At 37.4% G+C, this 23,851-nt stretch overlaps 1 protein-coding gene across 1 annotated transcript in view; it reads left to right on the top strand.

Moving 5' to 3' along the window:
• LOC145520799 (uncharacterized) overlaps nt 1-23,851 on the top strand; it is a 260,433-nt gene that overhangs the window by 198,576 nt on the left and 38,006 nt on the right. The window contains exon 3 of the mRNA XM_081528231.1: nt 8,539-8,605. Within this exon, the coding sequence (XP_081384357.1) occupies nt 8,539-8,605 (67 nt within the window). The remainder of the gene's footprint in view (nt 1-8,538; nt 8,606-23,851) is intronic.

Here is a 23,851-nt window from a genome sequence, read left to right as displayed (position 1 = left end):
TGGGCTTCCCCAGTGGCTCAGACAGTAAGGAATGTACCTGCCACTGTTTCCACTGTTTCCCCATCTATTTGCCCTGAAGTGATGGGACCAGATGTCATGATGTTAGTTTTCTGAATGTTGAGCTTTAAGACAACTTTTTCACTCTCCTCTTTCACTTTCATCAAGAGGCTCTTTAGTTCTCTCTTTCTGCCATAAGGGTGGTGTCATCTGCATATCTGAGGTTATTGATACTTCTCCCAGCAATCTTGCTTTTAGCTTGTGTTTCTTCCAGCCCAGCGTTTCTCATGATGTACTCTGCATATAAGTTAAATAAGCAGGGTGACAATATACAGCCTTGACATACTCCTTTTCCTATTTGGAACCAGTCTGTTGTTCCATGTCCAGTTCTAACTGTTGCTTCCTGACTTGCATACAGATTCCTCAGGAGGCAGGTCAGCCATCTCCTTCAGAATTTTCCACAGTTTGTTGTGATCCACACAGTCAAAGGCTTTGGCACAGTCAATACACTAGAAATAGGTGTATGTGTGTATATACGTCTTCTTTATCCATTCCTCTGTTGATGGAAATTTAGGTTGCTTCCGTATCTTGGCAATTGTAAATAGTGCTTCTATGAACATTACAACCATACTCTTAATATGCTGAATTAGTTGATGCTTTGGTTACATACTGCTGCTCTAATGTTTCCACAATGTTAGTGGCTTAAAACAAGACAAATTCATCTTACAGTTATGCAATCCAAAAGTCTGAAATGAATCACACTGGGTTAAAATCAAGGTGTCAAATGGCTGTGTTGCTTTTTTTGGAGGCTCTTAAGAAGAATGCGTTTCTATAGCTTTTCAGCATCTAGGGGTTGCACATATTCTTTGGCTTGTGGCATCTCTTCCTCCATCTTCAAAGCCAGTAACATCATCTGAGTTCTCAAGCTGCTAACTCTTCAGTTCCCCACAGCCACATCTTCTTTAACTCTTTTACCCTTGTGATTATGTTGGGTCTGCCTTGCTGATCCAGGACACTTTCTGCATCTCATCAGCAGCAGATTGGCAATAATAGTGTGTGAAACTTAGAAATGGAATTACAGTGTTAGAAGTTCATTTTCCTACTAAATTCTGTCACAGGATATGGAAACTGAGATATGTGAGGAGAGGAGGGGAAAGGGGAAAATAAGAAAGTACAAAGTTCCAATGGAATGTGTGTAAAGGTATAATTTTAAATCTAAAAAGTTAAAATTTCATTTTGTTAACCCAGAAGAAGTCACAAAACTCAATTTTTTAGGTAACTACTTAATTTTCTTTATTCATGATAGAAGATTTAAAGGTATATAGTTTACTTAAAGGAGAGCTTTTTCTGCCTCTATAGATTTTGATAAGAGTATTTTGTTTCTGAGCCTGCATAGAACACTGCTTGCATTTTTATTTGTTCTTTGGAATGAGGTGTATTTAATTCTGCATTAGATTGCTATTTTGTATAAGGCTTATAAACAGAATCTTTCTCATAAAATTTCTACTTTGGGAAGATTTTTTGTAGCCAAATATATAACATTGTCATTATTAATTTATTTTCTATTGTTTGATGGGCACAAATGAAGAATATACATCCTCCTCAGGGAATGACAACATGAGTGTGTTTTTGTATGTGTGCTCATGGATATAAACCATCAAGACTGTTTCTGTTATTCAAATCATTATATAATCTCATATATTTCATATATAATCATATGTGTGTGTTCTTGCTTTTTATCTACTTGCTCTTTCAACTTGCTCATGCTCAAAAGACATGCATAAAAAAATACCCTCTATATTTGTATTTTATTAAGTGAAAAACAAAACAAATATCTATCAGTGAATGATAGCTTAAATAAATTATGATTGAATAATTACAGATCACAATAAACAGCATAATATGTATTTTCTGAGGCAAACCATTCAATATCACGGTAATTCAAGTCTACCCCGAACAGTAATGCTGAAGAAGCTGAAGTTGAACACTTCTATGAAGACCTACAAGACCTTCTAGAACTAACACCCAAAAAAGATGTCCTTTTCATTATAGGGAACTGGAATGCAAAAGTAGGAAGTCAAGAAACACCTGGAGTAACAGGCAAATTTGGCCTTGGAGTACAGAATGAAGCAGGGCAAAGGCTACTAGAGTTCTGCCAGAGAACACACTGGTCATAGCAAACACCCTCTTCCAACAACAGTAAAGAAGACTCTACACATGGGCATCACCAGATGGTCAACACCGAAATCAGATTGATTATATTCTTTGCAGCCAAAGATGGAGAAGCTCTACACAGTCAGCAAAAATAAGACCGGGAGCTGACTGTGGCTTGGATCATGAACTCCTTAGCCAAAATTGAAGAAAGTGGAGAAAACCACTAGACCATTCAGGTATGACCTAAATCAAATCCCTTATGAATACACAGTGGAAGTGAGAAATAGATTTAAGGGACTAGATCTGATAGACAGGGTGCCTGATGAACTATGGACAGAGGTTTGTGACATTTTACAGAAGACAAGAATCAAGACCATCCCCAAGAAAAAGAAATGCAAAAAAGCAAAATAGCTGTCTGAGAAGGCCTTAAAAATAGCCATTAAAAGACTAGAAGCAAAAAGCAAAGGAGAAAAGGAAAGATATACCCATCTGAATGCAGAGTTCCAAAGAATAGCAAGGAGAGATAAGAAAGCCTTCCTCAGCGATCAGTGCAAAGAAGTAGAGGAAAACAATAGAATGGGAAAGACTAGAGATCTCTTCAAGAAAATTAGAGATACCAAGAGAACATTTCATGCAACGGTGGGCCTAATAAAGGACAGAAATCGTATGGCCCTAACAGAAGCAGAAGATATTAAGAAGAGGTGGCAAGAATACACAGAAGAACTATACAAAAAAGATCTTCACGACCTAGAAATCACGATGGTGTGATCATTCACCTAGAGCCAGACATCCTGGAATGTGAAGTCAAGTGGGCCTTAGAAAGCATCACTAGGAACAAAGCTAGTGGAGGTGATGGAATTCCAGTTGAGCTATTTCAAATCCTCAAAGGTGATGCTGTGAAAGTGCTGAACTCAATAGGCCAGCAAATATGGAAAACTCAGCAGTGGCCACAGGACTGGAAAAGATCAGTTTTCATTCCAGTCCCAAAGAAAGGCAATGCCAAAGAATGCTCAGTCTACCACACCATTGCACGCATCTCACACGCTAGTAAAGTAATGCTCAAAATTCTCCAAGCCAGGCTTCAGTAATACATGAACCGTGAACTTGCAGATGTTCAAGCTGGTTTTAGAAAAGGTAGAGGAACCAGAGATCAAATTGCCAACATCCACTAGATCATAGAAAAGGCAAGAGAGTTCCAGAAAAACATTGATTTCTGCTTTATTGACTATGCCAAAGCCTTTGACTGTGTGGATCACAAGAAACTGTGGAAAATTCTGAAGGAGATGGGAATATCAGACCAGCTGACCTTCCTCCTGGGAAATCTGTGTGCAGGTCAGGAAGCAACAGTTAGAACTGGACATGAAACAATAGACTTGTTCCAAATAGGAAAAGGAGTATGGCAAGGTTGTATATTGTCACCCTGCTTATTTAATTTATATGCAGAGTACATCATGAGAAATGCTGGGCTGGAGGAAGCACAAGCTGGAATCAAGATTGCCCGGAGAAATATCAATAACCTCAGATATGCAGATGACACCACCCTTATGGCAGAAAGTGAAGAAGAACTAAAGAGCCTCTTGATGAAAGTGAAAGAGGAGAGTGAAAAAGTTGTCTTAAAGCTCAACATTCAGAAAACTAAAATCATGGCATCCAGTCCTATCACTTCATGGCAGATAGATGGGCAAACAGTGGAAACAGTGGCTGACTTTATTTTTCTGGGCTCCAAAATCACTACAGATGGTGATTGCAGCAATGAAATTAAAAACCACTTACTCCTTGGAAGGAAAGTTAAGACCAACCTAGACAGCATATTAAAAAGCAGAGACATTACTCTGTCAACAAAGGTCTGTCTAGTCAAGGCTATGGTTTTTCCAGTGGTCATGTATGGATGTGAGAGTTGGACTATAAAGAAAGCTGAGTGCCAAAGAAATGATACTTTTGAACTGTGTGGTATTGGAGAAGACTCTTGAGAGTCCCTTGCACTGCAAGGAGATCCAACCAGCCCATCCTAAAGGAGTTCAGTCCTGGGTGTTCATTGGAAGTACTGATGTTGAAGTTGAAACTCCAATACTTTGGCCACCTGATTCGAAGAGCTGACTCATTTGAAAAGGTCCTGGTGCTGGAAAAGATTGAGGGCAGGAGGAGAAGAGGATGACAGAAGATGAGATGGTTGAATGGCATCACCGACTCAACGGACATGGGTTTGGGGGGACTCCGGGAGTTGGTTATGGACAGGGAGGCCTGGCGTGCTGCGATTCATGGAATCTCAAAGCGTCGGACATGACTGAGTGACTAAACTGAACTGACTGATATGTAAATTATATAATCAAATAATCATATACGTATACAATGGAATATAAAGCATCTAATTGAAAATTTGGCATAGGTCTTTTATTAATATGGATTATGCCAGACATATAGAGATTAAAAAACTGAGTATAAGCCACAACATGATAGAATCCCATTCTTGTTAAAGTAAATGTATAGTATATATACATATGTATATATTTGTACATTTGTGCTTCCCTTGCAGCTCAGACAGTAAAGAATCTGCCTTTAATGCAGTAGAATGGCAACCCACCCCAGTATTCTTGCCAGGTAAATTCCATGGACAGAGGAGCCTGGTGAGCTACAGTCTTTGGGGTCACAAAGAGTCAGATACGACTGAGCAACTAACACAGTTATGCATGGAAGTAACTTTAGAAGGATATGCCCCAAAGTGTTAATGTTAGTGGTGATTTTTGAATTATGCAATACAAATGGTTTTAGCATTTTCCTTTATATTTCTGTGAGTTGGTCTGATTTTTACAAGTATATTATCTTTTATAATAAAACAAAAACAATGGTGCTACTTCCATTTTAATAATAAATGGAAAAATGGACAAAGTGATTTTCATGAACCATAGCTGAAAGAAAATGACTACTCTTTATAAATATACTCTTGTGTATCTAAAGTTTCAACAATTAAAACTGAAAAAAAAAAAAAAACACTCATGTTCATGTGCTCTTGAAAGTTGTTTAACGGCAGATGCAAAGGTGATTACAAGCAAGACTCTGTGTAGTACTCTGGAAAGTTTTACTGTGTTTATTGAAAAGTATGTGGGTTATTTAGTTCAATATTCAATATGTACATTTTCAAGTAGTAGCTTTGCTTATGTTTTCTCTAAAAATCTGCTCCCAAGGAATAAAGCATATTTACAGTTATATTTGCAAGCTTGATCTTTAGATATAAGTAATTCTTCCTTTTTTGCTTTCCTAAAATCTGTTAGACTATGGGTTATTAAAAGGTAACATATTCAGCTTATGTGGGTTTTGTGTGATGCAATAAATTACTATTTTTACAGAGGAGTTTGAGTTCTACAAATTGTTTACTTTAGGGTAAAGATTTATTAAGTCATGTAAGTATATATAAGCGTCACTATAGCATTTTTGATGACAGATCATATAATAAATTGTATTATTTTCATGATTTTTATTTTCATACAGTGAGGAGTTTAAATAGAAATCTGTTCATGGACTGTGCTTTACTACTGAGGCTAATGTTATCTACTGGAATGGGAATAAAATATATGATTTTAATTTAATTTTCTGAACTTTTGATGGGAAACTTTTTTGACTTTTACATGACATATGTCAGATAAAAATTTACTATTCCCATTTCATTTAGTAAAAGAGCCCAAGCCATATGGTTTCTATGTGCTAGTCTGACTGCTATATGATGTGCTCTTTTTTTTTTTTCTCTTCTTTAGCACAAAAACAAATACAAAGAAATTTTATAGTGAGGACATTTCTGACCTTAAATGTTAAAGGGGCCACTCCTTTTTTAATTTTTTTTAAATCAGTCTTAGAAAACAACTCTCCAAGAAACAGATAAATAAAAAAAAAAATCATATCCAGTATAAAATGTCAACAGTCATGTTTCTTCAAAAAGAGACTAGAGGAATATTGTAGTGAATTTAGTTGATTTACAAATGACTTGTACTGACTCATGTATAAAACATCTTAATAAGAGCGAGAGTTTTATCATGAAAACTATGCCAAAGTCCTATGTCCAATATCTATCATAAGGGGATTAAAACCTTAAGTATTACACTATCTTCTAAATTAAGAAAGTTGTCTGGTCTCTATTTCCAGCAGTTTCTGAATGTGATTTAACTGGATATGCAGTGATTAAATATCTTGTTGATAGCCATTTCTGGGAGGATTAACTCCATTAAAATGAATTCTCTTTCTCAATATTTATTTCAAATAACTCCCTGGACTATCTTAGCTTATATTTAAATAACCCAGGAAATTATTTCATGTGGAAAATCGAGAAACTTAAACTTCACATTTCAGTGTTATTAAGCTTTTCTTCTTGAGTAATCTAATGATAGGGTGTCAGCGCTAAGATATTACCAACAATGTGGAGAACACTTAATGAATATATGAATATGCAAGATGGTAGAGGGAGAGCAGATTTAGAAAACCTATGACTATCACTGATCCGCTTTACTGTAATTTCATTCCACAACAATATCTGCAATGACTATTTGTAAAATAACCTCATCCAAATGAGTTCAAGGCATCTCAAGATATTGGACATTTTTATTAATAAATTGATCATTTCATTTTATTTACTATGTTGCTAGCATAGAGAATCCAGCCAAGTTCAGTCCTATGCATGGATCCTGCAGGAACCTTCCTTCAAATAGCCTGAGTCAATGGAGAGGGCTTAAATTTTAATGACACTCTATTCGTTATTATTGTCCTTTTATGTGATATATTGTTAAACATTTCCATTGTGGTAAAATATGCATAACATAAATTTTAAGCATTTTCATTGTGGTAAATTATGCATAACATAAATTTTACCATGTTAATAGTCTATAAGTGTACCATTCGGCACCACTAATCACATTCAGATTATTGGGCAACCATCACTGGCATCCAACTCTGGAACTTTTTCATGTTTTCCAAGTGAAATTCTGTAGCCATTAAATAATAACTTCCTATTTATCCTTCCCTCCCTCCCTGTGGCAATCACCATTCTAATCCCTGTGTCTGTGAATCTGACTAATCTAGGCACTTCTGTTGTGTAGAATCATACAATACTTGTCCTTCAGTAACTGGTTGATTTTGTTTAGCATAATGGCTTCAAGATTCATCCGTGTTGTACCATGTTTCAGAATTACCTTCCTTTTTAAGGCTAAATAATAGTTCATTGTATGTATACATCACATTTTGTCTATCCATTCACCCATCAATGAACACATGGGTAGTTTCCACTCTCTGACTTTTGTGAATAATTCTTGTAAAAACATGGGTGTACAAATAACTGTTTGATTTAGTACTTTCAATTCTTTTGGATGTATACTCAGAAGTGGAATTGCTGGATGATATGGTAATTTTATTTTTAACTTTTTTGGGGAATTGTCATACCACACAAAGGCTATACCATTTTCTATTCTCACCAGCAATGCACAAGCTTTCCAGTTTCCCACATCCTTTCCAACTCTTATTATTTTCCATTTTGTATATATGTGTGGGTTGTTGTTGTTGTTTCTTTAATAGCCATATTAGCAGGTGTGGAGGAGTGTTATTGTCATTTTAAGGATAGACATCTGGAGAAGCTAAAGTAGAAAAACAGTCAACATCAACACTATTGATAATACGGTTTCTCCAAATTTTATTATATGTAGCATATAAAATAGCACAGAGGAAAGTCAAAGGCATTTTCTCGTTTTTTCAGACCCTCAGACTAGTTCTTCCTCCTTTCAACAAATTGTATTTACTGTTTATTATTTTCTAATCATTATTCCAGGCTTTAGGAAGAGTGCTTACAGTATGGTAGAAGAAATACAAATTACATAAGCAATTTAAAATGTCATTACAAGAAAAGTCTTTATGTAGTTGGAGCAGGGGGCGGGGGGAATAGCATGAGAGCAAGGTAAGTAACTCACTCTTGGTATATTAGGGACACCTTTCTCCAGGAAGTGGTGACTGTGTGTAAACTTGAGTGGATAGAAATTAGCAAGAAGGTAGGGGAAATTAGAAAATATCTCGTATGTTAGAAGTCAACTCCAAAAGTGCACGTGGCCTTTTCTGGTAGATTCAAGTAGCTCAGGATGTAATTACCACCCAGGACAATAAAGCCGGTAGTAAGCAGGAAAAATGCCTAACTCGTTGTCTCACAAATTCGCTTTTACTAATAAAGGAGGTTTAGAGAAATACGAGTGATCCCATTGAGTCGAGGATGCAATTATTACACTGGAATTTTATTGCATGAATGTTATATGCCCATGTACAGAAATTACCTGCTTTCTCCCAACACATTTGGTTAGAGTTTTCAGTGAAAAAGCAAATGTGGTACAAGAAAGTTGCCCTATATTTCCCTTCTTCCTGCAGCCTAGACATGCGGGGATCATGGAAGCTTCTGTGCAGAGACATGGAGACATCACAGAGATAGAGCTGGGTAAGTGTACAGAACAGTGCCCCTGGAAGGTAAACGCTGGTTACCACATAGAACACAGAATAAACACAGGGTATCACAAAAAGTTCCATGCGAGTAGCAGACACTAAGGAAAGAAGCTGTGCAAAATCCTTAAAATGAAAGACAGGCTAAATCATTAAGAGACACAGAGAGTTGCTCTCCGTCTGCCTTCCTAAAGCCAGTGGGTCAAAAAGAGGGACTCTTCTATCCAGATTTAGTAACAGAAATATCCTGTCTTTATTTATTTGTCTATTTATTGTGTCTCTTTTTTAGTAATAGTGTACTAAACACCTATCACAGGTAAATTGGTATGCTAGGTATTGTGAATACACTGGTGAGAAAATATGCTGCTGCTGCGGGTAAGTCGCTTCAGTCGTGTCCAACTCCGTGCGACCTCATAGACGGCAGCCCACCAGGCTTTGCCGTCCCTGGGATTCTCCAGGCAAGAGTACTGGAGTGGGTTGCCATTTCCTTCTCCAGTGCATGAAAGGGAAAAGTGAAAGTGAAGTCGCTCAGTCGTGTCCGACTCTTTGCGACCCCATGGACTGTAGCCTACCAGGCTCCTCCATCCATGGGATTTTCCAGGCAAGAGTACTGGAGTGGGGTGCCATTGCCTTCTCCGGGTGAGAAAATATAGACATGGTCTTATAGTCAAATGTGTATACAGTAATTTAAATCAAATAGTTACAAAACTAAATGCACAATTACAGAGACAAGAGCTATGAAGAAAAGGAGTGAGGTAATTATAAGCAAACATAATATGCAAATAGGTAGCTCTGTGTGGTTGGTGGCATTGTCTTAAATGGGATATTAAACAAGAAAGTTTTTGGTTTTTGCAGGTGTAGAAGGCAGAATTCTAGAGATGATGCTCCAAGATTCTCATCCAGTGATTATTCAGAAAAACACTAGTTATCTAGTACTGCTGAGAGGGATTTTGAATATTTCATTAAAGTCCCAACTCAGCTGATCTTAAGATTACCTGGATAGTCCTGACACAGTCAGGTAAGCCATTTAGAACAAAGGAGTCTACTGTAGCTAGCACTAGAAAAGGAAATCAAAGAGATCAGAAGCACCAGAAGCATTTACACATTGTTGCCAAATTACCTGAGGGGGCATGTTGTGGGTAATGTAGCAGTTTCTATAAGATAAGAACAGCTGCTTGCCAAGACCCAGTAAATGGGGTCCTCAGTCCTACATCTAGGAGCTGAATCCTGCTGGCAATCTGAATAAGCCTGGAAGTGGTTTCTTTGGCCAAGCCTCCACATGAGAGTCCAGCTGGATGATACCTGGAGTTCAGTCTTAAGCAAAGAACCCAGTGAAACCAAGGTGGACCTCAAACCTATGAAAGCTGGGAGATAATAAATGTCTTTTAAGCCACTAAGTTTGTGGTTATTGTTTGTGCAGCTACTGAAAAGTCATGCAGTAGGTGATTGGGGAAGAAAAGTGAATTGTAGGTAACTAATCTAAAGATTTAATATTTGGGGATGTATTAGGAATTGATTTACAGCAAAGGCCTCAATAAAATCCCCACCAAAAGCTCTTGAAGTTTTTCCTTCATTCTTGAAAACTCACTTCAAACCAGAGCTCACCGATATTAAGGTGACACAACTACAGATTTCTTTCATAAAGTGAGTAGACATCTATCTCCCTATAGTTTTCAGCTCTGTATTCTTGATCCAAGTTGGAGAATACTGAAGGATATAATGCTCAAAGAAGCTACAGACTTGAAGTTAAAGACTGCCAGCAACAAATAGGTTTAATTTCATCTGTAATCCATGGCAGGTGTGATTATAGAACCAGCATTTAGTTTACTACTTTATGCAAGTCACTTTCCACAAAATAAGTCATCTGGTTCTCAGAATGCAAGGGATGTATTCGTTTTACATATGAGGAAATCATATATAGCCCTAAGAAGGGTTAAGTAAGCTACCTAACATTAAACTGCTATTAAGTGATAGGAGCAGAATGCAATGTTCATTTGATTGCCTTTTACTACACTTGTCCTTCTAGAAAAGGTTAGAGTTTCCTGGTTGAGTAGTCTTCAGGGAATTACATAGATTGGTCCATTTAATCATTGATTAGGACCCTTATATAGAGGGATCGATGTTTAAAAGAATTTTGCTATTTTATATTAGCATCCTCATCCAGTTAAAATTTTTATGATGATCTTTGGAGTTCTGTATTATTTCAGCAAAGGTTATGTCATGGTCTCAACGTCTGCTGTATAGAACATTTCCTAGTCATAGGAGGTCAGCAGTTCCCAGAATAGAGAGATATCTAGGAGTCATTAATAAATTGATTTTGTCAAGTGAAAAAGATAATAGTATGTTCAATCTTATACGTAAGGCTAATCCCCTAATTACTGTCTAAATTGCTCAAGCTTCAGGAGTAAAAACCTGACTGAATTTTATGCCTTTTGGGAGCCATATATCTGGCAGATTTATTATTCTCCTTTATAACTATTACTTCCACTTTTACATTGTTTAAATTGTGTACTACACTTACCATGTATCTATCACACACCATGTTTTGTCAGTTCCATCTGGCCTATGCACTGTTGGCCTTCATCCTTGTTGTCTGTTATTTAATTCCACATGCATAAGCACTGTGCCATTTTCAAATCATCTTTAAAACTTGTTATTTATCTGAGTATTGGGCATTTTTAAACACTAACATTAAATCCTCATATAGAGTGATTTTAGTCAGTTTCCCAATGTATTTGAACAGATATAAGATGTGCAATCATTTACTTGAAATTTGTTCATATGATGTATACATGTGATATGTTAACAAATGCATATGATATGTTAATTTGATTGGTTATGGTAGAGCAAAAGGTGAGGAAGCATTGGTTTTGTTGACCTTACAGGATACTTTACCCCTTCGATAGTAAAACTTGTATTTATCTAGAGATTCCAGTGGCTGTCCATAATAAAGAGCAGAATCATGCATCTAATACTTAGTGCACCTTAGAATGAAATGTATGACATATTCCTCTGTAGATGTTTTTCTCCATTCCTCTATCTAGCCAAAATATGGAAAACAGATTTTATCAATTGATTAGTAGTGGTTGTATGAATGCATATATGTGATTAATTCTAAGATTAAGGTCCTATTTAGAGGTAAGGAATATCACGGTTGATTATCATGAACATTGAGAAAAGTGTATGCATACTGTGCACCCACAACTTTGTGTGTGTGTGTGTGTGTGTGTTTTATCTCACTTTCTAGAAGGAGGAAGTTAGGTGTGAATGTTGTGAGAAAACCTGGCTTATGTTGTGGTTTGTAAGTGTCCTAGGTTGAGCTGAAATACTCAGTCATGTCCAATTCTTTGCAACCACATGGGCTATATAGTCCATGGAATTCTCCAGGCCATAATACTGGAGTGGGTAGCCTTTCCCTTCTCCAGGGAATCTTCCCAACCCAAGATTGAACCCAGGTCTCCCACATTGCAGGCGGATTCATTACCAGCTGAGCCACCAGGGAAAGCCAAAGAGGTTCCAGCCATGTTAAAATTTTCACATTAGCAACCAATGTACTGATCACTTTATGTATACTGACTCTTGTACCCTTAATCACACCACTAAGAGGAGCCTGGTAGGTTACAGTCCATGGGGTCGCTAGGAGTCGGACACGACTGAGCGACTTCACTTTTATTTTTCGCTTTCATGCACTGGAGAAGGAAATGGCAACCCACTCCAGTATTCTTGCCTGGAGAATCCTAGGGATGGCGGAGCCTGGTGGGCTGCTGTCAATGGGGTCGCACAGAGTCCGACACGACTGAAGCGACTTAGCAGCAGCAGCAGTAGCAGCAAACTGAAAGCATTTAGTTTTTCAATAAAATATGCAAAATCTCATTAAAAGACATACAGATAGGTCATTGTGGTTTAAAATGCAGTTTTGATGAGAACATCATTTAAATATATGTCATTATCCCATTTCCAAGCAATAGCCAACATTCTATGCATCATTTTATCTCAGGATAGCCACAGTGGTCAAGCCCATACAAAGCTTTCTTCTCCCTATTAATGTCAGCATTATGCCATTGTTATCATGAAGAGTTGATCTCATGCTATGCCACTATGAGGTCAGTCCTCCACCCCAACCCCAGTTCTGTATCTTTCTCTTGATAATAGCTATTACTTTACTCCTGGGAAATCTGTATGCAGGTCAAGAAGCAACAGTTAGAACCCGACATGGAACAACAGGCTGATTCCAAATCAGGAAAGGAGTACTTCAAGGCTGTGTATTGTCACTCTGCTTATTTAACTTATATGCAGAGTACATCATGCAAAATGCTGGGCTGGATAAAGCACCAACTGGAATCAAGATTGCCAGGAGAAATATCAATAACCTCAGATACGCAGAGGACACTACCCTTATGGCAGAAAGCGAAGAAGAACTAAAGAGCCTCTTGATGAAAGTGAAAGAGAAGAGTGGAAAAGTTGTCTTAAACCTCAACATTCATAAAACTAAGATCATGGCATCTGGTCCCACCACTTCCTGGCAAATAGAGGGGAAAAACAGTGGAAACAGTGACAGAATTTATTTGGGGGGGCTCCAAAATCACTGCAGACGGTGACTGCAGCCACAAAATTTGAAAGATGCTCACTCCTTGGAAGAAAAGCTATGACCAACCTAGATAGTATATTAAAAAGCAGAGCCATTACTTTGCCAACAAAAGTCCATCTAGTCAAAGCTATGGTGTTTCCAGTAGTCATGTACGGATGTGAGAATTGGACTATAAGGAAAGCTGAGGGCCAAAGAATTGATGCTCTTGAACTGTCGTGTTGGAGAAGACTCTTGAGAGTCCCTGGACTGCAAGGAGATCAAACCAGTCCATCCTAAAGGAAGTCAGTCTTGAATATTCATTGGAAGGACTGATGTTGAAGCTGGAACTCCAATACTTTGGCCACCTAATTCAAAGAACTGACTCATTGGAAAAGACCCTGAGGCTGGGAAAGATTGAAGGCAGGGGGAGAAGGGGACAACAGAGGATGAGATGGTTGGATGACATCACCGACTCGATGGACATGAGTTTGAGCAAGCTCTGGGAGTTGTTGAAGGACAGGTAAGCCTGGTGTGCTGCAGTCCATGGGGTCACAAAGAGTCGGACATGACTGAGTGACTGAACTGAACTGAACTGATTACTTTACTTTGGCTTATACTACATAGTTTTATGATCATCACCAAATAATGCTTATTAAAGTCCTCTTTTTCTTGATATCTTCCTGAAATAAGCAAGGGAAAAAGAGAAGTTCTTATCTTTTTTGAACTATGTATGATTTGGTATGTTTAATTTTTACTTGAAAGTCTATAAAAGACCATTCAAAAATGTGTTAAAATATGATGAAGTTGTCTTTCCTTATTTTGAGAACTGCATGAAACAAACAGTGGCAGTTGTATGTTCCATTGGACTGTGGTTTATGATTCACTCTATCTACTATTGCCAGTCACTTTAACTATTCCTTCAGATCTCTACCAAAAAATGCTACTAAAGCTTTATCATAGTCCAGGTAGAGTAATAGAACTGGGTTTTGCAGCCTTTTAGTTTCAGCAATTCTTGCAGGATTTATTTCTATGCTTCATTTCTGTTTAGGTAAGGGAGATCAAATGTGGGCTCTACTTTGTTTTTGTCAACTCCAGCTTCTATTGACTACCTGATTTAGATAGACTGACACACTTCTCCATTGCAACTCCACTCAGACACTAAATGGGTAACAACAAAATTCATTATCATTTCCTTTTTCTCTCATCTTAGTGAAGGAACAGGAGGAGATTCTAGGCTTTAAGACATTTGTGAAGCTAAGCTTAGCATATTTATGGATTATGGGTTTAGATACCCGATTCTGAAAAATAAAGTATGAGCAATCACTTCCAAGATCACAAATTTCTATAACACAAGTTGGAAATGGGAAATGTTGGACAAAATAAAGAACTTCCCTCGTGGCTCAGACAGTAAAGAATCTGCCTGTAATGCAGGAGACCTGAGTCCTGAAGATCCCCTGAAGAAAGGAATGGCTACCCATTCCAGTATTCTTGCCTGGACAATTCCATGGACAGAGGAGCCTGGTAGCTATAATCCATGGGGCTGCAAAGAGGTGGACATAACTGAGATAATAACACTTCACTTGAAAAAATAAAACATATCACTCTAGAATGCTTAGAGAATGAAATATGCTATTCCTAAGTGAAAAGGACTAGAGATCTCTTCAAGAAAATTAGAGATACCAAGGGAATATTTCATGCAAAGATGGGCTCAATAAAGGACAGAAATGGTATGGACCTAACAACAAAAGCAGAATATATTAAGAAGAGGTGGCAAGAATACACAGAAGAACTATACAAAAAAGATCTTCATGACCCAGATAATCATGATGGTGTGATCACTCACCTAGAGCCAGACATCCTGGAATGTGAAGTCAAGTGGGCCTTAGGAAGCATCACTACAAACAAAGCTAGTAGAGGTGATGGAATTCCAGTTGAGCTATTTCAAATCCTAAAAGATGATGCTGTGATAGTGCTTCACTCAATATGCCAGCAAATTTGGAAAACTCAGCAGTGGCCACAGGGCTGGAAAAGGTCAGTTTTCATTCCAATCCCAAAGAAAAGTAATGCCAAAGAATGCTCAAACTACCACACAATTGCACTCATCTCACACGCTAGTAATGTTCAAAATTCTCCAAATCAGACTTCAACAGTTTGTGAACTGTGAACTACCAGATGTTCAAGTTGGTTTTAGCAAAGGCAGAGGAACAAGAGATCAATTTGTCAACATCCGTTGGATTATTGCAAAAGCAAGAAAGTTCTAGAAAAACATATATTTCTGCTTTATTCAGTATACCAAAACCTTTGACTGTGTGGATCACCACAAACTGCGGAAAATTCTTCAAGAGATGGGAATAACAGACCACCTGACCTGCCTCCTGAGAAATCTGTATGCAGGTCAGAAAGCAACAGTTAGAACTGGACATGGAACAACAGACTGGTTCCAAATCAGGAAAGGAGTACGACAAGGCTGTATATTGTCACCCTTCTTACTTAACTTGATATGCAGAGTACATCATGAGAAATGCTGGGCTGGAAGAAGCACAAGCTGGAATCAAGATCTCCAGGAGAAATATCAATAACCTCAGATATGTGGATGACACCACCCTTATGGCAGAAAGTGAAGAGGAACTAAAGAGCCTCTGGATGAAAGTGAAAGAAGAAAGTGAAAAAGTTGGCTTAAAGTTCATCATTCAGAAAACTAAGATCCTGACATCTGGTCCCATCACTTCATGGCAAATAGATGGGGAAAAGTGGCAGACTTTATTCTCTTGGGCTCCAAAATCACTGCAGATGGTGATTGCAGTCATATAATTAAAAGACACTTACTCCTTTGAAGGAAAGTTATAACCAACCTAGACAGCATATTAAAAGGCAGAGACATTACTTTGCCAACAAAGGTCTGTCTAGTAAAGTTTATGGTTTTTCCAGTAGTCATGTATGGATGTGAGAATTGGACTATAAAGAAAGCTGAGCACCAAAGAATTGATACTTTTGAACTGTGGTGTTGAAGAAAACTCTTGAGAGTCCCTTGGACTGCAAGGAGATCCAACCAGTCTATCCTAGAGGAAATCAGTCCTAAATATTTATTTGAAGGACTGATGTTAAAGCTGAAACTCCGATACTTTGGCCACCCGATTCGAAGAGCTGACTCATTTGAAAAGACCCTGATGCTGGGGAAGATTGAAGGTGGGAGGAGAAGGAGATGACAGAAAATGAGATGGTTGGATGGCATCACTGATTCAATGGACATGAGTTTGAGTAAACTCCGGGAGTTGGTGATGGACAGGGAGACCTGGCGTGCTGCAGTCCATGGGGTTGCAAAGAGTTGGACACAACTGAGTGACTGAACTGAACTGAAGTGAAAAAGAGTTGGTTTGAATGTTTGTATTCTATTTAATATATGGTTATTATTTCCAACACTATTTTAGTTCTGTGTTTCTAAAGCAAATGCCATATTTATGAAAATATAGGTAGAAGTAAATAATGCAGAACATCCATATTTGTAAGTTGATAAATATTAATGGCCATCAATAGAATCCATGCTTGTCACCTTATCAATCAAGGAGAGCTTTGTAGGTATTCTTGAACATTGTAAGGAATATATACTTCTTGGAAAATTGAGAAGTTCATTTTTGGAAGTACTTAATGCATCTACTACTCTCATTACTGTTACTAGTAACATCGATAATAATTTATTGAGTTGTTCCAGTGCACGAAAGTTTTTTTAATGGTCATCTCATCCAATTGAGATTGTACCTTTATTTTCTCTACTTGACTCTCAGTTCACTGAGTTACAGAGGAATCAAATAACCTGCAAGAGTCAAACAGCTAGTGACAGTAGAGCCAAGCTTTAGACACAAATCTATGCGTATATTTTCTCTTCACCTCCGTACCTTATTTCTAGAAGGCAGAGTAAAATATGGAATCACCCATAAAATGAGGAGACTGTGGGAAAAATGTTAAGAGCTCTGTATACAATACAGTATACTAATGCATATATATGGAATTTGAAAGATGGTAACGATAACCCTATATGCGAGACAGAATAAGAGACACAGATGCATAGAACAATTTTATGGACTCTGAGGGAGAAGGTGAGGGTGGGACGTTCTGGGAGAATAGCATTGAAACATGTATATTATCATATGTGAAACAGAACACCATTCCATGTTCGATGCATGAGACAAGGGCTCAGGGCCGGGGCAATGGGATGACCCAGAGGGATGGGATGGGGAGGGAGGTGGGTGGGGGGTCCAGGAAGGGGAACACATGTAAACCCATGGCTGATTCATGTCAATGTATGGCAAAAACTATTACAATATTGTAAAGTAATTAGCCCCCAACTAAAATAAATAAATTTATAAAAAAAAAAAAAGAGCTCTGTTTAGATCTTAAACTCTGAGTAGATCTTTTCAACCACAGCTGCTAGGTGATTATTTAGAAATATTTAGAAAGAATTACCCACGACGGATAGCCATGGTTTCAGAATATAAAATAGACCGTATTCTGCCCATGAGGTGTTCATTCTTTTTTTTTTTTTTCTAATCAAGAGACTGAGAGACTGCCCTCTCAAGAAGAGTTTCTTAATCAAGCTTCCTAATGAGCTGTCATTTTGCTGGATTCTTGTTCTGCTTTCAACTTTGTCTACTATATATATATATTCTTAGCCTGCTTTAAATTTTCATAATACCTTGTAGAGAAACAAACTTAAAACCAGGAAAAATATGCATGCAGTAAAATTAACATATCATTAAATATTTGCTGAAGTGTTTTCATTCCATATATTACAAAATTTGAAAAAAGTATATATTTGGTAATAATATCTTTCATTACAAATGGTAACATTTTACCTATGTTACATACTAACATATGTTTTACATATACCACCCACTATTTTAGCATTATATCAAATGTATCTGACCAATAAATTGTGTGACTAATTAGTTATGACATTGAGGTTAGAAGCCTATTTCCGATAGGTTTCTTGACATAGTTTTAACTAATTTTTAGGAAAGTTCTTAATAAATCATTACAAAACTGGTTCTTTTCACTTTCCAACACATTTATCTATGCACTACTTTTAATTGCTGTTTTATGTGGATTCATAAAGTGCTGAGCATTTATAACCATTCAGTATTTGAATAGCATATGATCATACATTCAAGATAAACATAACTTCAAACTCTTTGAGGACTATCCCTATTAATATAACTGTCAATAGCTTAGCATAAACTTGAAAATAAAATTTATTACTTTGGTAAGAAAAAGAAGGAAAGAGAGAGTAGAGAGAACACAGTATTATGTCTGTTTTAAAATGCAACTGATTACTATAAGCAGTTTACTCAAGTGTTTTTCTGATTTGTAAAAAAAAAAAAAAAATATATAGCAGTTGTCTTTGTTCATTTAAAAATTAAATCCACAAGAAGGAGAAAAGTGAGGAATAAAAATTTCACAAGGGAGAGAAAATGGAAAAGTCATTTATTAAGAAAATAGTAATGGTTACCACTTTTATTGTGCTTTACACCTGGGAATTTTGAAACATCTTCATTAAGTGTTAGCACAAAGAACTTTATACGTGTTGACTGGCTTAGTTCTTTTCTTCTGGAACAATTAGAGGCTACAAAGGAATCAAATGTAATAGAAATTATCATTGCAGGGGGCAAAATCACTCTGGGTATATTCTGTGCCAAGCCATAATCCCCAAAGCAGGGTTTAATTGTGGAATATATATACCAGGTTGGAGCTCCTCAGGGGTCAGCCAAGCAGAGATGATCACCCTAGTAAATCCGATGCTGAAGATGGGAAGAAATGCAATGACCAAGAAAAAAATTCACAGCAAGCACTTAAGGATAACAGATGTATGGGTCTGTTGGGAGCATTACTTCCCACTGTACATCGATTAAATATGAATATGGTAGAGCAAGGTGGTTTAGAGTGGTCCCTTTTGGATTCTTTCTCTGAATATAGGCACAAAGGAGAAGCAGCAGGAGGGGTATTTCTCTAACTGAGACCCTTAACTCCCTCTTCAGAGGCTGGGAGGAAAAGAGGATTTAAACTGGGACTCCAAAGAGAATTTAAAAGTACCTCCAATTTCCAACTCCTTCTGGGATGATTTAGAGTGATGGAAAACTGTAGTTTTACAACACCAATAAGTATTAATAAACTTAAATGCTCACTGAACAGAAAAAAAAGAAAATAAATATTGGGGCTTTACAGAGTAGAACTTAGACCAGGTCACTTGGAGTACCTATTTAGAAAGTCAACTGACTGATGAAGAAAACACACAACTAACAAGAAAACACTGTATGGTAACCAAGGTAATTTAGGAAAAGGTGTAAAACAGCTTATGGTAGTAATATTTCTGGGACAGTGCTGACAAGAAACTTATACTTTAAAAGCATGGCTGATTCATGTCAATGTATGGCAAAAACCACTACAATATTGTAAAGTAATTAGCCCCCGACTAAAATAAATAAATTTATTAAAAAAAAAAAAAAGCTTTAATTCTAATGTTCGGTCAAGACCATCAGCCATAAAAAAAGAATGAAATTCTGCCATTTGTGACAACACTGACTGAACTTGAGGGCATTGCACTAAGTGAAATAAGTCAGAAAGACAAATACTGTTTGATTTCCCTGTATTCAGTTCAGTTGCTCAGTTGTGTTTGACTCTTTCCGACCCCATGGACTGCAGCACACCAGGCTTCCCTGTCCATCACCAACTCCCGGAGCCTACTCAAACTCATGTCCATCAGCTTGTATGTGAAATCTAAAAATAAGAAAAAAAAAAAAAATGAGAGATGAGGGTCAAAGAATACAAACTTCCAGTTATAAGATAAATAAGCTCTGTGGATGTAACATACAGCATGAAAACTATTGTTTACCATACTGTGCTGTGTATTTGAGAGTTGCTTTGAGTTCAGTTCAGTCACTCAGTCGTGTCCGACTCTTTGCGACCCCATGGACTGCAGCACGCCAGGCCTCCCTGTCCATCACCAACTCCCAGAGTTTATTCAAACTCATGTCCATTGAGTCGGTGATGCCATCCAGCCATCTCATCCCCTGTCGTCCCCTTCTCCTATCGCCTTAAATCTTTCCCAGCATCAGGGTCTTTTCAAATGAGTCAACTCTTCGCATCAGGTGGCCAAAGATTTGGAGTTTCAGCTTCAACATCAGTCCTTCCAATGAACACTCAGGACTGATCTCCTTTAGTATGTAGTGGTTGGATCTCCTTGCAGTCCAAGGGACTCTCAATAGTCGTCTCCAACACCACAGTTCAAAAGAATCAATTCTTCGGGCACTCAGCTTTCTTTATAGTTCAACTCTCACATCCATACATGACTACTGGAAAAACCATAGCTTTGACTAGATGGACCTTTGTTGGGAAAGTAATGTCTCTGCTTTTCAATATGCTGTCTAGGTTGGTCATAACTTTTCTTCCAAGGAGTAAGCGTCTTTTAATTTCATGGCTGTAGTCACCATCTGCAGTGATTTTGGAGCCCAAAAATAGAAGGTCAGCCACTGTTTCCACTGTTTCCCGTCTATTTCCCATGAAGTGATGGGACCAGATGCCATGATATTAGTTTTTTGAATGTTGAGCTTTAAGCCAACTTTTTCACTCTCCTCTTTCACTTTCATCAAGAGGCTCTTTAGTTCTTCTTCACTTTCTGCCATAAGGGTGGTGTCAAAAAATTACAAGTATATGAGGTGATGGATGTTAATTAAACATAATGTGATAATCATTTTAATACATATACATATATTAAATCATTGTGCTGTATACCTTATTGAATACAACACAATATGGTTATTTTATCTCAATAAAACTCAGATGGGGACATCTTGAAACCTTGAAATTGACATTTTTTATAATCGGTCTCCACTTAAGTCCTTCCTGAAGCATCTTCCATTCCCTTTATTTGCATGTGTGAAGTCTTCTCTGGTTTAGAAGAACAAGGTCTTCTATATCTTTGATAGTTACTTACCATCTTTTTTTTTTTTTATCGTATCAGTTGCCAGAATGTAACCATTTAATGCTTTCATGAAAAATGGTTACTGTTTTTCAAATGGTAGAGTTTATTGTAATAACCTCAGATTTCCTGACTTTCGTCCTTGCTCCTCTAGTCTGTTCTCAACCTAGCTGTCCCGGTTACTTTTCTAAATGATATCATATTATGTCCCTTCTCTACTCAAAACTTTTCTTTGGCACATCGTTTCATTCAGTGTCAAAATCACCTTTCACAAAGTGCCAATTGATCATTCCTCCAAAGTCAGGGTTATGAGTATTACGAAAATCCCTTCTTATAATCTTATAATCCCTGGGTTGGGAAGATCCCTTGGAGAAGGGAATGGCTACCCACTCCAATATTCTCGCCTGAAGAATTCCATGGACAGAGGAGCCTGGTGGGTTACAGTCCATGGGATGGCATAGAGTCAGAAATGACTGAGCATCTAAAGTTTTTACTTTCTCATTGTAATAAATTTACCAAGACAGAATTTATTAAATATCTTGTCATTGTTCCTATTTCTGACAATAAAGGATCCAAATGGTCAGAAAATTATGCTAAGTAGTATTTTTTTTTAACTTTTCTTAATGACTAAGATACTTTACTTGGTCATCTCATCATTACTTCTATGTCAGCATGTACAGTGCTACGAACAGTGCCTGCCCATTGTGTGACCAGACTTTGTGAAAGTTTTCTCAGGTAAAAAAACAGATTTGATTATTCCCTAATCTTTTCTTCTTCCCATTTTATAACAGTTAATTTCTCCTTAAATCTTGTGGATTTGAATCTTTTGCCTACTTCTGTTCTCCTAGTCTTAGTTTAGCTTCATGCCACTAACCTGTTTTTTATAAGTCACTCTCATATTGTATTCCCATCTCCAGTTTCATTCCCTATCAGTCCAATCACTACACTATCATGGAAGTTTTCTTGGCAAATCTCAAATCTGAGCATGTCCTTCTCTATAAACTAGATATCTCAGTGTGACATAAATTTATTCTCAAAACGCAACTTTTCTTTACTGTTCCCTCAAATCCCCCTTTTCCTACTTCACAGTCTGTTATTCCCAGAAAGATTTCTGATGCAAAGTTGTGTTTGGGACATTGTGTAGGCTTTTCTTTGACTCAAAAGCCTGCCTCTTGTTCATCTCCAAAAAGTACCTCAAATATGATGTGTTATCTTATCATCCTTATTCTGATCCCCAAACATAGGTCTTTCTTTCCTTCACTGTATTTACTTCCCTGTACACTTTTCACACACCTTATATCTTGCATTTCTCTATGCAGAACATACCACAGAAATTTATTTAGATACACACATATCTCTATAACTCTATCTCTAACTCTAGTCTGTGTATATAGTTGATCTTCATTATTCATGGATTTCATATTTGTGAGTTCACCTACGTACTACAATTGATTTTCATCCCCTAATCAACTCACTGTACTTACCAGATTATTAGCAGACATGGACAGAGGTGAGAAATTTTTGAATCATCCAATATGCATATTCCCAGCTGAGGTATAAAAGGTAGCAGTCTGCCTTCTTTTTTCAGGTCTCATACTGTAAACAGTATCCTTTTCAAACTATATTCAGTGCCCTACTTTCACATTATTGTGATTTTTTTCTTGGTGATTTCACTGTTTAAAATGGGCCCCAGGTGCAGATTGAAGTGCTGGCTAGTGTTCCCAAGCCGAAGAAAGCTGTGTTGTGCCTTACAGAGAAAGCATGAGCGTTAGACAACCTTTGTTCAGGCATCAGCAATAGTGCCACTGGCCATGAGTTATATGTTAATGAATAAACATTATTTATTAAGTAAGATTTAATAATGAAACATATTTAATCAGATATGCATAAAACAAGGTTATGTGTTGATTATCTGATGAAAATGTTGTGGCCTTAGGCTTCTAAGAACCCAACCCTGAATTTCTCCCAATACCAAGGTGCATGTGTACGTGTGTGCTCAGCCATATCCAATTATTTGTGACCCCATGGATTGTACTCTGCCAGGGTCCTCTGTCCATTTAATTTTCCAGACAGGAATACTGGAGTGGGTTTCCATTTCCTACTCCAGGGGATCTTCCTGACCCAAGGATCCAACCCACACTTCTTGCATCTCCTGCACTGGTAGGTGAATTCTTTACTGCTGAACCACCTGGGAAGCAAGGCCAATGTTCAGTATTCACTAATTCATGATATACAGAGATTTTATACAGCATAACTGCAGTGAAAATCAGGAATCCATGGTATGTAGACATATATCTTTTGAGATCAGTTTTTTCTCATTCTTCTTTTTATCTTAAGAATCTAGCACAGTGCTTGATACATAACAGGTACCAGATAAATATGTAAGAATTAAATGAACAAAGGCAAATGAGATGAGAAATATTTCCCTGGTATATTTAAGCAAAAGTCATGTTTACTAGAAGATACTTATCAGCTCAAGGCAAAGCTAGGAAGACTCAAAATGAGGCATGGAAAACAAGCAGGAGAAAATGGAGGAGAGGCAGTCTGACACCATCCATGAAAGAGCCCCAGAAGCAGTCCAGTGGATACATCATGCTACAACCATCTTTGACCAGAATGCTCAGAGCTTGTACCACTTCCATCACTAGAATGTAGTGCCACCACTAAATCTCTCCTCTGCTATCCCCTAGAAATGTGGTTTGCCAGAA

Source organism: Giraffa tippelskirchi, chromosome 9 (genome assembly GCF_054371585.1).
Source record: "Giraffa tippelskirchi isolate mGirTip1 chromosome 9, T2T-mGirTip1v1.2.pri, whole genome shotgun sequence".
NCBI classification, from domain to species: domain Eukaryota; kingdom Metazoa; phylum Chordata; class Mammalia; order Artiodactyla; family Giraffidae; genus Giraffa; species Giraffa tippelskirchi.
Note: the sequence above shows the minus strand (reverse complement) of the source record. Positions and strands in the feature narration are given on the sequence as shown.